The sequence below is a fragment of the Lactuca virosa genome, chromosome 4 (genome assembly GCF_052849685.1).
Source record: "Lactuca virosa cultivar CGN04683 chromosome 4, Lactuca_virosa_CGN04683_v6, whole genome shotgun sequence".
Lineage (NCBI taxonomy): Eukaryota > Viridiplantae > Streptophyta > Magnoliopsida > Asterales > Asteraceae > Lactuca > Lactuca virosa.
Window position 1 is genome coordinate 237,382,125 of NC_136429.1, and position 14,291 is coordinate 237,396,415.

General features: G+C 39.2%; 1 protein-coding gene across 1 annotated transcript; it reads right to left on the reverse strand.

Annotated features, from left to right (window-relative positions):
- Positions 1-1,351: 1,351 nt before the first annotated feature.
- On the reverse strand, positions 1,352-6,943 carry LOC145108101 (RAD3-like DNA-binding helicase protein). Its single transcript, XM_079045096.1, has 22 exons — positions 6,720-6,943; positions 6,193-6,452; positions 5,951-6,099; positions 5,777-5,858; positions 5,537-5,684; positions 5,295-5,451; positions 5,035-5,211; positions 4,821-4,942; positions 4,689-4,734; positions 4,464-4,605; positions 4,218-4,372; positions 4,052-4,143; positions 3,872-3,976; positions 3,730-3,798; positions 3,498-3,641; positions 3,294-3,409; positions 3,127-3,184; positions 2,951-3,056; positions 2,562-2,632; positions 2,006-2,473; positions 1,772-1,917; positions 1,352-1,684 (listed from the first exon to the last, which is right to left on the reverse strand). Exons 1-22 carry the CDS (start codon positions 6,819-6,821, stop codon positions 1,588-1,590), a joined length of 3,012 nt encoding a protein of 1,003 aa, XP_078901222.1. The 5' UTR covers positions 6,822-6,943; the 3' UTR covers positions 1,352-1,587.
- Positions 6,944-14,291: the final 7,348 nt, after the last annotated feature.

The following is a 14,291-nucleotide window of genomic DNA, read 5'->3' on the forward strand; positions in this document are numbered from 1 at the left end:
GAGAGCTGCCAACCGTCTAATTCTGATCTCCGATTCATGGCCACATGAAACACCGGCCGGATAGCACATATGTGGTGATGGTAGTGGTGGGGGTAGAGAATATTGAGTGAAGGATGGAGAAAGGAATTTGGGTGTTATAAATTAATGAAGAACACTTGGTTTATAAAGAGTGCAGGACTTTTGATGACGCGCCAACCCAAGATTCAAACCACCTGTTTCTTGTTTGTCCTTATGTCAAATTATAAAATTAAGATCTATCTCTATATGATATTTGATCATGGATTTCTTAGCGCAGAGGTTTTGTTTGGGTATGGCCCATCTTACTATCTTTTTTCCTTATTATTTTTACAAAGATACTTTTGTTAATATGATTTGTTTCTTTCACTATATGCACCGGTATGTTCTTATCCTTCACAATTTTTTAATCACTTCAGTATTTGTTTATTTGGTTTTTTTTTTTATCAAATAGTAGCTTATTATCTTGTGTCGACATTCATCAATATTCTTGTTCTATATTCCTTTTAAATGTGTTGTCTCATTAGAGTGTGCTTAGTGGATAAAGCAAATTATAAATAAATATTAACTAAACTAATTATTATGAATAAAGTAATTAACAAAAAAATCAAATTTTTTGCGTTTTCAAAAATGATCATTTTGTCCTAAATTGATCGTTCTCGACCCTAATGAGTCACTTCGGACTGATGTGTATTTTTTTCTCATTTCACCAAAACTTTCAAAAAAAAACTTTGTTTATGTTCAAAATTATGACTTTGAATGGTCTAATATGACTGTTTTTCAATCAAATGTCGTAAGTCATTTTAGCATATTACTTTCCATTAGTTGTGTTTTTTTTTTTACTTTGAAAGATTTAAATTTAAAATGAAGTATTTTCTCAAAATCCAAGAATTGTTCATTGATTTTTGAGTTGTTCTTGAAATTCCTGATTATTTATTTTATCTAGAAAAGTCTGAAATGTATTTTTTTTATTTTTTTAATATATAATTGGTTTGAAATCGACCCATAGCAAACAAAATGGCCACTTTTTCAAAACACAAAAAACCTTGTCATTGTTAACAATAAAAAAAAAATACTCAAATTTAGTTAATATCATTTAAAAGACATCGCTTGAAGGGTCGAATTAATTATGAACACGAGAAACAATTATACATCGTCAAACTGATAAATTTCTTGCGGATTTAAGTTTTGTATAAAAATACATTAATATTTTATGTATTTTAACTAGCAGACAAAAAGAGAAGATACATGCGAGTTTCTTAGAATTGGTTGTTTGTAACTTGTAAGCTATAAGTCGACCACAAACACCAAATACCAACCCAATCACATTTCATAAACAAACAAAATTCTGAAAGAAACAAATTCAAATAATTACAACATTATGTATGTCCTTATCAACTTCAAATTTCATCTTAATAAATCATTTCCCAGCCAAAAGTTACATCAAACACCTCAATTTCCGTTATTTCTTAGAAATAAGTTGCTTGTTAAATGATTATTTTCAAGACACATCATATAACTTTAATGATAATTAATGGTAGGGTAAATAATTTTACACAAGAACACTACCTTTTATAAAAGATCTACAGCTACTGCATCATTTGTTTTTGTTTTCTCCAAATATTCTTCATACAATGTATGATATTTTGCAGGAATATAATCCTTAAATCTGTCAAATGTCAATACCAACACAAAAATTAGAAAAATAGATAATATCAAAAAAATAATAAGAAGAAGAAAAAATTAATTGTAATACCTTTGGAGAAGAGGAAGTCTATCTGGTGCAGAAAATAATCCCATGATACATTGAAGAACATGACCTATCTTCATTGCTTTAGATTTAAGTGCTTTCATAAATCCCACAAATTCTTTATATTCTCCATCACTAAGCTTCTCTCTAACCTGTAAATTTATAAAAACTTACATAACTTAAGCAAAAAAAAAAAAAAAAAAAAAAAGTTAATGATAATAAATCCCACTTTAATTTTACCTGAATAAGAAAAGTGGATCCCTTCTTCTCCTGGTTCTCACAAGCCAAAGAGGTTGAATTTGAACTTGAACTACCCCTTACAGTTTCTAAATTGACGAATTCAGTCCTCCTTTCTACAGCTATCTCCTTTTTAACTTCTCTGGTTCCACTCTCACACTTTTGTAACAAGTTTTCATTTTTAGGGTTTTCAATTTTACGCTTTTTTATAAAATAAGGTGCGGATAATTCACTGCTTGTTTCTTCATCTACCAAATCAATCACTTCATGTTTTTTTATTTCCACGTTGCTATTATTATTATTATTTTTCAAACTTGAAGTCTGTTTTTGTGCATTGAAAGAAAGATTTGACCGGTTTGCAGGAAGTATTTGACTAAGCCGAGACGAAATGTTGACTCGCCTTAATTCACTCGAACATGGCAATGATGATGATGATGGTTCTATAGACCAAGATTTATCTGATGTGGCAATCTGTAACACCCGTTAAAATATAATAAATATTTAATCAACAGAAGAAGAAAAAAAAAATGCAGGTGAAAAAAATCAAAAAAACACATACTAAAGATTTTAGAAATTTGTCCTGATCAAGTTTGTCCAGAGATATGATCTTGTCCCGACTACTTTTTTCTCCTGAAAAGCGAAAACAAGTGTATTAAGATTGTATTTGAGTAAATTACATTTTTGGTCCCTTGAGTATAACTGATTTTTGAAATTTTGGTCCTTGTTTGAGGTTTTTATAATGTTTTTGGTTTCATGTTCCAAGAAAATGACTGTATCTTTGGGACCAAAATTGCAAAAATAAGTTGTACACAAGAACCAAAAATAGTCATTTTGTTTGGAACAGAGACAAAAAACGTTACAAAAACCTCAAATGAGGACGAAAATTGAAAAGATCAGATATACTCAGGGACCAAATATGTAATTTCGAAGAGGTATTTTCTGGTCAACCTGGTTCTTGAATCTGAGTTGACTTTTGTTTCACTGGACAGCTAATTGCAGCATCACGAAAGAAACGGGTCAACGTAAAAACCACATCCCCAAATTTGGAGTAACACTGCATAAGGAAGAACATGTCAGGTAAGGGGCAAAAGAGTAATTTCACATGGTGGATGGAGTTTGCTAACCTTGAGGTGAGGCCGTATCCATAGTGAAATCTGGGACTGATGGTTTGATTTTGAAAATCTGTTTATATATAAACACATTAATAAAGTCAAAACTCATTTGACCAAAACTAACATAATTTAATTATTTAATTTTTATACGGATTTAAAAAGAAAAAAAAAAAAAAAACCTTTCATCACAAAAAATAATTGCCCCGTGATCATGGCGATGACGAATGACACGTCCCACAGCTTGGTTGACCGCCCGTGACGCTTGTTGACTGTACCACTCTTCTCCTGTGAGAACCTAAAAAGGCAATCTACTTTCAATATAATATAAAATAAAAATAATATAAATTTAAGTGAGTTTGACTTTGTTGACCAAAACTAATTACCTTGGATCCTTTTTGGGAGAGTGCCTGTTGATCTAAAAACTCACGTTTTAAACGGATTTTTGGATCATTCCTCATTGCAAATGGAATTCCAGTCACAATCACAGCTCTTCCAGCTTGATCAGCAAAATCTAGTCCTTCACTTACCTATTTACATTAAAAAAAAAAAAAAAAATTAAACTAAATAAATGTCATAGGAAGAAAATAGTCAAAACTATTTGAAATACTAAATTACCTTTCCACGACATACAGCAAAAAACACTGCTCCAGTAGTTGAGTTGTCTCTTAACTTAGCCATGTAGTCCTGTTCAAATTTTAAAAATGAATTAAAGAAAATAAATTTGTTAACTGAAAGTGTATAAATAATTTACTCTTACATCAATTGCTTGGGGAAAAAGTGAAGATTGTCTAGGCTCCACAACTGGTAGCTTATGTTTACAGATTCTTTCCCATATAGTACTTGAATTTGTTGAAGTTACACCCTGAAAACATGAAGTTTGTTTTATTAAAAAGTACAAGAAATTATAATTTATGATTATTAGTATTATTATTATTACCGTGTTCTTCCAGAAATCAATGCACAGATTCAAAAGGTAGTAAGATGGAAAAAAGACAAGAAGCCCATCTGGTACTATTCGAGCAAAATTCACTACAAAACAAAAAATTTAGTATTAACAAGTGATTTGACATGACATTTTTATAAAATTTGTCATATATACTTACCAATCGAATTACCCAAATTTAGTTTATATTCAGGAGAATCGCGTGTCCTATAAGAAGAATTAAACGGATGACCAGAGGGCCCCACTGGAACAATTCCAGCCCATAATTGATTGTCTTGTATAACATGAGGGTTCTCCAAACGTATAGGAAAATTACTATATTTAAACAAATAAAAAGTAACTAGTTATTTAAGAGAATATTGAAAAAAAAAAATGATATGGATTATATAGTATGATAAGTTCATACAGCTTCAGTTCCTCAGCAAATGAATCCATAGGTGATAAAGTGCCAGATGTCAAAATAATAGATCCAACATCTCTTTTTGCAAATTCTTCCATAGCAACGCCAGGATTAAAACACCACCAGCTGAAGATTCTAGATGCTTTGCCTACATATGGTGTCATAAATAGTGTCATAAGTGTAATATAAGAAAACTAAACATAAACTTAAACATATTAATACATATTTTACCTTTAAATGTATCACTTGATTTCACTTCAACTTCCTGAACATGAACCTGAATTCAACAATAAATAAAAGATTCTAAGTTACAAGAGTTTACTACCAGCTTCAAGGGTAGAAAAATAAAAGCTCCAAACTTACACGATAATATTTAGCATGGGCGTCGTTTCCATCACTTTTGAAGATTATTTTAAGAATGTCTGATATACTCTCCAACCTATTCACAGTTCCCTTTGTCTTTTGAGGATCACTGGTTTTTGCATCTGTAAAAATGAATAAAAACCAAACCTTAAAAGAATACTTATATAATAAAGACATGATACTGGGTGTGTAGTGTGTAGTGTGTAGTGTGTACCTTCTTCAAGTAATACAGTTGCATCTTCAATTGTGTCAATGAGCTTGGTGGCTGTTTTGTGTGTGATATTTAGCTCACCAAAAAGCTCATAGATGTAAGGACCAGGTTTGGTAAAGCCCAATTCTTTGGAGTCAATTTGAACTTCAGAAATTCGCTTCTCAAGCTTTAACAGAAGTGCTGCAAAGTGAAAAAGAAAGTAAACTTTCTTATAATAAAGTTTAAATGCTCATGGAGTTTATGAGAAAGAACAATAAATATACCTTTGAGAATAGCAAAGTTATCTGGATTATATGATGTGTCATTTGATTGATCTCTCCTGGAAACAGCAAGGTCTACACAGTTTTGTGCTTCAGAAATACATGAAGTTAAGAGGGAAGAAGGTAGGTCAAAAGAGGCAGCATCTGCACATATTCCCTCCTGTATATTTCATAATGCAAAAAAAAAAAATTAAAAGAGATCATTTATCATATCATCATATGTATTATATATATTTGACACTTACAAGATTGTGAGCTTCATCAAATATAAGTATACTGTTTGCCCATTCAATGCTCAAAGATTTTCTATTGCCAGGATCGATAAGATAGTTGTAAGGTGCAAATAAGATATCAACAACTTTATGGAGCTCACGTGACATATAATAAGGGCATCTGCATTGTGCATTCACAGTGAAATGTTAGACATATATTGCAGAAAAATGATTAACATTTGTCATAAGTTACAAAAGGATAAAAAAACTAACGGGCCACTCTGTTTCCCAATATTGACCAAGTCCTCTATGTCAATAGGTTCATCACCAAGACCAGGATTATTCTTCACAAATTCTATGAAACAAAAACAACAGATGTATATCAGTATCTCCCCAAATCAATGGATGAAAAGTGAAAAAAAAAAAAAAAAAAAAAGAATAACTTACCTGAGACACGAGGAAAATGGGTACAATACCGTTTTGTGCGTTTTTGACATAGGAAATGACAGGCATTTGTCTGTGTTTTCCCATGAAGTAAACTTACATCAGGGTGAATGCATAATTGCTCACGAGATCCTAATACAACCATTTTGGGTCTGCATAAGTAATTGATATGTTTATATAGTCAAACCAGTGTAATCGACTTCTAATATGGTCTGAAATCGTTAATATCAAATATCAACCCTGACCTGTAGATGGTTCTTTTGAGCTCTTGAACCACTTGTCGAATCTGGCTGTGAGTGCGTGAAGTGTATATGATTGTGGGAAGCCGTGATGATTCTGACTGTGACGATGGTCCTTCTGAGTTTTTGCCTCCTGTGTCCTGACTTCTTATCGCATTCCTACCTGTTGAGAAACTACCCAAACTCTTTCTCCAAGCTAAAGTGGCACACAGAAGACATAATGTTTTGCCAGTTCCAGTAGGACTCTCTAATAGGGCGTTAGACCTCTGCCACATGATGAAATGTGTCGACAACATATCAAGGTTAGCACAAAGATGAATATCGTATTGACGTAAATTGGTTTGAGCTTCGAAAATTAGTTATCAAACAGTGGTGTTCGTCATCAATACTCAATTTGATTTTTGTGATGTTAGCAAGGTAAAACTCCAATGACTGTGAATAGCTATGCAACACCTTATAATTGAAATCCATGGAAATCAAGATATGTATTCGATTTGAGACGTGATGAAGTAGATTTAGGAGAGAAATCATACGTCTTGAAGAGATTGGATGACTTTTTCCATGTAAACGAGCTGGCAATCGTACGCCTCAAAGGGGAATTCGACATTGATTCCCCTGATCTTGTAGGTTGGCATCTCTACCTGCTTCTATGTGCGATAAAGAAAACAGATGACGAAATGCGAATGCCCTTTGACTGAGTGGCCTTTCGCAAACCCTAGATGAATGTTCCTCCAAAGTCCAAACTCTCTGTTTATGTTCCCGCCATTTTTGTGTTGAGTACGCTATCGAATCTAATAAATTTTTGAGTAAAATTACAAACATAGGCCAATAGCACCTAAAATAATTCAATTAAGGGAAATTTTAAGAACTTTACTTAAAAATGGGTTAATCACAACAATATCAAAATAGGAGTGTAACACCGTAAATTTTCAAATAAAATTTTCATTTTCAAACAGACTAAAACACATGTCACGTTGTCTCAAAAATCTCAAATATCAATTATCAACACATATTTCAAAAATTGTTTATCACAAATCCAGTATCCTCCAAAAACATATCTCTGATGCGGGTGTGTGTACAATCAAGTCGGTGCTTTCCCGTGATCCTGAGAAGTACCTGAAACACATAACACATATACGGTAAGCACGAAGCTTAGTGAGTTCCCCAAAATGCCACACACAGCTTATTAACCATTCGAGGCTATACTCGGTAAGACCCTCTGGTCAAATGTGTCTCAGTGGGACCCTCTGGTCCCACAACTTGGGTGGACCCTCCGGTCCTATCTCAGATGGACTCTCCGGCCCTAACTCAGTAAGCTCAGAATAATACACATCATAAATCACAAATACATAATGCAGGATAGCACAATACTCAATATAAGCACATAAGACCCTCTGGTCACACAACTTAGATTACCACTCTAGGTATGTATAGTGAGAAGACTCACCTCGTAAGCAAGCAAGTATAAACCTCGTAAGCAAGCTAGTATAAATCTCGCCCTCTGCTGCTCAGGGCCCACCGGAAATCCACCCCCCTTCCTCGTCAGACGAGTGAGGGGTACTGAAATTTTGGAGAAATCCTGTATGAATCTCTGGTAGTACCCTGCCAATCCCAGAAAACTCCTGATGTCTGAGAGAGATTTCGGAACCTCCCACTGCATGACTGCCTCGATTTTGGTCGGGTCGACCAAAATCCCCTCCTGGTTAACGAGATGTCCGAGGAACTGGGCCCCTCGTAACCAAAACTCACACTTCAAGAACTTAGCATAAAGTCGTTCCCGCCTCAAAACTCCTAATAACTCCCGTAGGTGTTCCTTGTGCTGCTCTCGGGTCTTGGAATATACCATGATATCATCTATAAACACGATGACCGAGCGATCAAGCATCGGTCTGCAGACTCGATTCATCAGGTCCATAAATATTGTTGGCACGTTGGTGAGCCCAAACGGCATCACCACAAACTCGTAATGTCCATAACGAGTCTGAAACGCGGTCTTCTCCATGTCCTCCTCTCTGACCCTGACCTGATGATACCCAGACCTCAAGTCTATCTTGGAAAAACCAAGATGCACCCTGTAACCTGTAGCACCTGGTTCTTGGTACGTATTCTTTCTATTAATTATTTAAATATTTTACATTTTGGCCTTGGACTCGGCGAGTTGAAGGACCAACTCGCCGAGTAGAAGCGGGATGGGACGCGGGACTTAAGTTATGGACTCGACGAGTCGGGTCCCGGACTCGACGAGTAGACACTGTCTGGACAAAAACCCTAATCTGAGGGTTTGCACCCTATTTAAGCAACCTTATACAGCATTCATCGTCCCTTATGCTCCCAGAAACCCTCTATAGGGAACCCTAGCCGTTGTTGAAGCAATCTAAGTCATTTTGGTGGATTTTGGTGTTGGTAATCTTAAGAAGGAAGGAGAAGAGCTTGAGGAAACAAGAGAAGACCAGAGGAGTCCAAGTTTGTGCTTCATCTTCAGTCCTCAGAAGGTATAAAGTTGCTAACTTGCTTGTTCAATTGCTAGATCCCATTTTGTGGAGATTTAGGGCCTTTATGAGCCATTTTAGGTAACCAACCATGAATGCAAGCATGGTTGGGGACAAGGCTTCGGATCTAGGTCCTTTGAGGGGTCACAAGGCAGAAAGTGGGTGCTTTTCCACCCAAAGAAGACCCCATGCAAACCAAGGACTTGTTTTAGGACATTTTGAGCTCAAAGTCCCATGCATGCACGTAAAGTTTGTAACTTTACGTGCTAGATCGATTGTAGAAGCCTAGATCTATCTTTTGATCAAAGGCTGTACACCAAAAATCAAAGAAATAGACTTGGACAGTATCGACTCGGCGAGTCGTTCTTGGGACTCGGCGAGTCCGAAGTTAGACTTCCCTTTTCTGTTATGGGTCGAAGAGACCCAGTGGAGTGTTGGAAAGGTTTTAGAGGGTCCAAGGGAGTGACCCAACGTATTGGGCTAATCCATAGTCCTGGAGTTCATAGGACTCGGCGAGTGCATGAGCCAACTCGGCGAGTCCAAGGCAATCTCCCAACTCTTGAAGATGAACTCGACGAGTTGTTCATACAACTCGGCGAGTCGAGGACAGGACTGGTTCATTGGATAAGGATAGACTCGATGAGTTGTTCATACAACTCAGCGAGTCGGATGAAGGTTCATCCGATGTTCGTTGAGAAGGATAACTCGTCGAGTCATTTCTAAACTCAACGAGTAGGGACGTGGATGAGGACAGTTAAAAGGATAGGGACTCGACGAGTTGGCGGCCCAACTCGGCGAGTCAGGTCAACTGGAAGTTGACTTTGGCTTTGACTTTGACTTGGACTTGGTTGAGGGTAAAATAGTCATTTTACCCTAAGAGTAGATATCAGTTCTGACTGAGTGTTTTGTGGGGATTGTAGCCGGAGGATTTCCGGAGCGGCAGCAGGCAGAGACTTCCCACACAGTTTGACAGCAGCTACTTGATCGAGGTGAGTTACCTTCCAGTAGCGGTGGGTCTACGGCCACAATGCCGGCCCACCAGCAGGAGTTGTACGTTAGATGAATGTCTTTGTGATATCATATAGGTTTGCTACTACCTGATATGTTATATGTTGGCATGATATGTTATATGTGATGGTGGTAGAGTTCAGTTGTTAGGACCGAAGGGTAGGTCAGGCACCCCAGATATGTCTGACAGTATGTGATTATATGTTTATATGCTGACATGATATGTTAAATGTGATAGCGGTAGTAGGAGGGGAATAGTCCCCAAGTTCGGTTGTTAGGACCGAAGGGTAGGTCAACACCCCAGAATGGCTTGACATGGGTAGGTCGGCACCCCAGAATGGCTTGACACGGGTAGGTCGGCACCCCAGAATGGCCGTACGGGTAGGTCGGCACCCCAGAATGGCCGTGTCGGGTAGGTCGGGCACCCCAGAATTGTCCGGCAGTATGTATGCTATGTGATTGTATGGTATGTGGTACGATGGGGGAACTCACTAAGCTTCGTGCTTACAGTTTACAGTTTTGGTTTCAGGTACCTCTTCAGCGAAGGGGAAGGAGTTGGCGCGGTAGCGACACATCATACACACACATGTTGGTTTTCCGCATTAGAGTTTCTTGGGATTGTACTCTGACATTGTTTTATTTTGTGAATGGTTTTCAGACATGAGTTGTGGATTTATGAAAAGTTATTATTAGCTGGTGTTTTTTTATAAATGTTTTTATAAATCAATAAATAAAAAAATGAAATTTTTGGACTTGAAAATTGGGTCGTTACATAACCGATCAAAGAGATCATCTATCCTCGGGAGTGGATAACGGTTCTTCACTGTCAACTTGTTTTACTCTCTGTAATCAATGCAAATCCGGTGCAAACCGTCCTTCTTCCTGACAAAGAGTATCGGCGCTCCACAGGGAGAACTGCTCGGATGAATGAACTGCTTGCCCAGCAGTTCCTGCAGCTGTGATGACAGCTCTTGCATCTCTGGTGGCGCCAATCGGTACAACGCCTTGGCGATAGAGGCCGCACCTGGCACCAGGTCGATCTGAAACTCGACCTGTCTCTCTGGAGGTATCCCTGGTAACTCCTCCGAGAACAAGCCAGCAAACTCCCCGACCACTGGGACCTCTGAGACTGAAATCTGATCCCCGGCTCGCGTATCCACCACATACGCGAGATAACCCGCACACCCGTGATGAATATACTGTCTAGCCATGGTGGCTGAACAAAACCCTGATCCCACTTTGGTACCCTCGTCATAGACAATCAACTCTCCCCCACTTGGGGTCCGAACCACTACCCGCTGACCCTCGTAGTCGATCATGGCACCGAATCGACTAAGCCAGTCCATCCCCACAATCACATACACACACATCCCCCATGGGAATCAGAATCAAATCTATCGGGAAGGACAACCCGAAGATCTATAACTCACACCCCCGGTAAACCGAAGAAGCGGAAAACCCATGTGCGTTGGCGATAGAGACTCGCAACGGACACTCTAGCTCTCCTACTGGCACACTGAACTCCCTACTAAACATTTGAGATACAAAAGACCGATTTGCCCCCGAGTCAAACAAAACCAATGCAGGCAATGAATTCACTAAAAACGTACCTATTCACAGGTATAAACAGATAAGCATAAAACATATACAATCAATAAGATAAGGGACAGAAACATACCAGCAACCACATCGGGTGCTGCCCCAGCCTCCTCTGCCGTGAGCTGGAAGGCGCGTCCCTAAGCCTTCGGGGGCTCAACTCTGCTTAGCGGCAAGCAACGAACAGTTGGCCTTCAAGTGGGCAACCTGATCACAGTGATAACATAACCTCATACTCGGAACCGAGGCGGGCTGGCGACAATCCTTCGCATAATGCCCCTCCTTTCCACACCTGTGGCACCCACTACCAGCTCGACAAACCCCATAATGACCCTTGTCGCACTTTCCACAAGTGCGGCTCTGCTGACTCCCTGTCCTAGAATCAGCGGTCTTAGACTGCTTTGGCGCCGGCTGTGACTGTGTCGGGGCCTGTCGCTGCTCCCTCAACTACAACTCAATCTCCAACTCACGCCGTCTAGCGGCCCCCTGTAAATCCAGTAGAGTATCACATCATTGGGTGGCAACAAACTGACGGATGTCAGTCTTGAGCATGCTCAGATAACGTTTCATTTGGGCCTGCTCAGAAGCAAACTCCGGGCATAACATCGCCCTCTCCGTGAACATGCGAGTGATCTTTGTCACCGACTACCCATCCTGTCTCAATGTCAAAAACTCCTGAGCCAATCGTTCTCGCTCAACCCGTGGAATGTAACGAGCGCGGAACATATGAACTGCTCCCAAGTAACAACAACTCTCTACTCATTAGAGTATGACCCAGTCGTCAATCTCCACTAATCCTTGGCCCCGAGCCTCAGCATGTTCAAGGCACATATGACCTTCTGGTCAGTCGGACATGAGCACGCGAAGAAACATCCCTCCACGTCAGACAGCCGCCTCATGGCTATGATCGGATTCTGAGTCCCATTGGAGGTCGGGGGCTTCGTGTTGTCGAAGTCCCGGTACTGAAAAACTCGGCCAGCTCCTTCCCATGCCGCTGTAGCTGCTGCGGCAGCAGTCTCAGCAAGGGTTGCGTATCTGTCATCGAAATACTCCATCATAGCGGTCTTAATAGACCAAACATCTCTGAAATCTGACCCTGGACAATCTCGACCACCTCCTCGCGGATGATCTCCCTGACACGATCCTCCGTCAACACTGTCCCATCCTGGCCGATAACCTCGGGGGTTGTCGGGGCCTCTTGATCGCCCTGCCCTGATCCCGATCTGGACCCAGTCACAAAATGCCTCGTAACCACCATACTAAAAATATAACAGGAAGATATCAAACAATCTGCATAAATAACAGGGAACCAACTCCCGACTAAACCCTAGGGGTTGTGACTTCCTTGCTACGCGTATGGGTCCTGTGCTTTCAGTAGTATGGGCCCATACTACCTTCCACACCTACCCATATCTGTCTCAAGTATCACCACAACACCCTAACAATATACATATACATGGTGGTTGCTTAATCCTCACTCCTAGAGGAAGGCTAACTGTCCCACAACTGACCTACCGACCTCACACAACTCACCCATCCATGAAACTTCCACCAACCCTGCAGCACTAGTGTATGCTAGCCATACATAACGCTGGACCCTATAGACTTTCAAGTATCTGATCCTACCCTAACCCCCCAATCAAACAAGAACAGAACATAAGGCCAAACCAAACATTCTCAGGCTATAAGATATTAATTATGTATAACCATGATGCATACACTACGAAACTACAGTGATGATGTCAATCTCATATAAGGAAAACCCTAGGCTAACAGGCATCATCTAATCAGGCAATTTTATCATGCAATTCCTGAAGATCCCTAGCCTAGTACTAACATGCTGTTCTAACATATAACAATATCAAATAACCGTATGGTATTTTGGGGTCTACTTACTGGCTCCGGCTGATCGTACTCTGCATCCTCCTTTACTTATTTTGAAACCATTTAGAAATCATTTTGAAAATCTTTCCTTGATTTGAGACTTGATTCACACGAGTGTTCCTCTAATTCACTCAAACCAAGGCTCTGATACCAACTTGTAACACCCATAAAAATCATGCCAAATATAAAATTTTAAAAACATTTCAAAACCATTAGTCATTACAAAACTTGTTTTCAAAATAGTAAATATCAGAGTATCCCAGAAACATAAACATAAATGTGAGGAGCTATACGATCACGCATTTGTCTTTCCGCGATCATCTGATGTACCTGAAACAATAAACTGGAACTGTAAGCCCGAGGCTTAGTGAGCTCCCCCAAAATACCCATACACACAACAATACATATTTTAATCACAAACAGCATAATATGGGTCCAACCAACCATCGGGTTGGAATACCCCATACCCTTAACCATCCGGTTGGAATGCCAACATACTATGGGTCCAATAATCCTTGGGATGGAATACCCTAGGCCCACAACCAAATGGTTGGAATGCCCACATACTATGAGTCCAATCATCCTCGGGATGGAATACTCACGGCCCACAACCAACATGTTGGAATGCCTAGGTCTATTGGCTTTCGCACAAAGCAGATAAGCCTTAACCACCGACAACATGTGCACATATAACAAATAATCACATAACAGTCTATAGACAGATAAACCGATCTAACTGATCATAGCAGCATAATAATATCCTATCTACCAGGATACTGATCTAACAGATCATAACAACATATATCATCCTATCTACCAGGATACCGATCTAACAGATCATACTAGCATAGCATATCAAAATAACAATCCAAAAGGGGCGGCCTTGGTGCCTTAGACCCTTGAGTATAGTGAGGAAAACTCACCTCTCAACTGTCGACTCGAAGTGATAAGTGAAGAAGTGAAGATTATGATGGCATGTGCGGAATTAGAAAGATCTAGTGAATGATCATGTAAAATCAAGAACACAAGGAGTAAATAAATCTTTGTAAGCTCATAATAGATCTAGAAAGAATATACAAATGGGTTTGTACAAAGTTTCTCTCTCTAGTCTAACACTCCAAATGGTTC

Coding starts and splice junctions, on each gene's coding strand:
- LOC145108101 (XM_079045096.1), bottom strand. CDS start 6,821: ATGCCAACCTACAAGATCAGGGGAATCAATGTCGAATTCCCCTTTGAG. Junction 5,452..5,536: donor TTGATGAAGCTCACAATCTT/GTAAGTGTCAAA, acceptor TGAAATATACAG/GAGGGAATATGTGCAGATGC. Junction 4,735..4,820: donor CCCATGCTAAATATTATCGT/GTAAGTTTGGAG, acceptor TGTTGAATTCAG/GTTCATGTTCAGGAAGTTGA.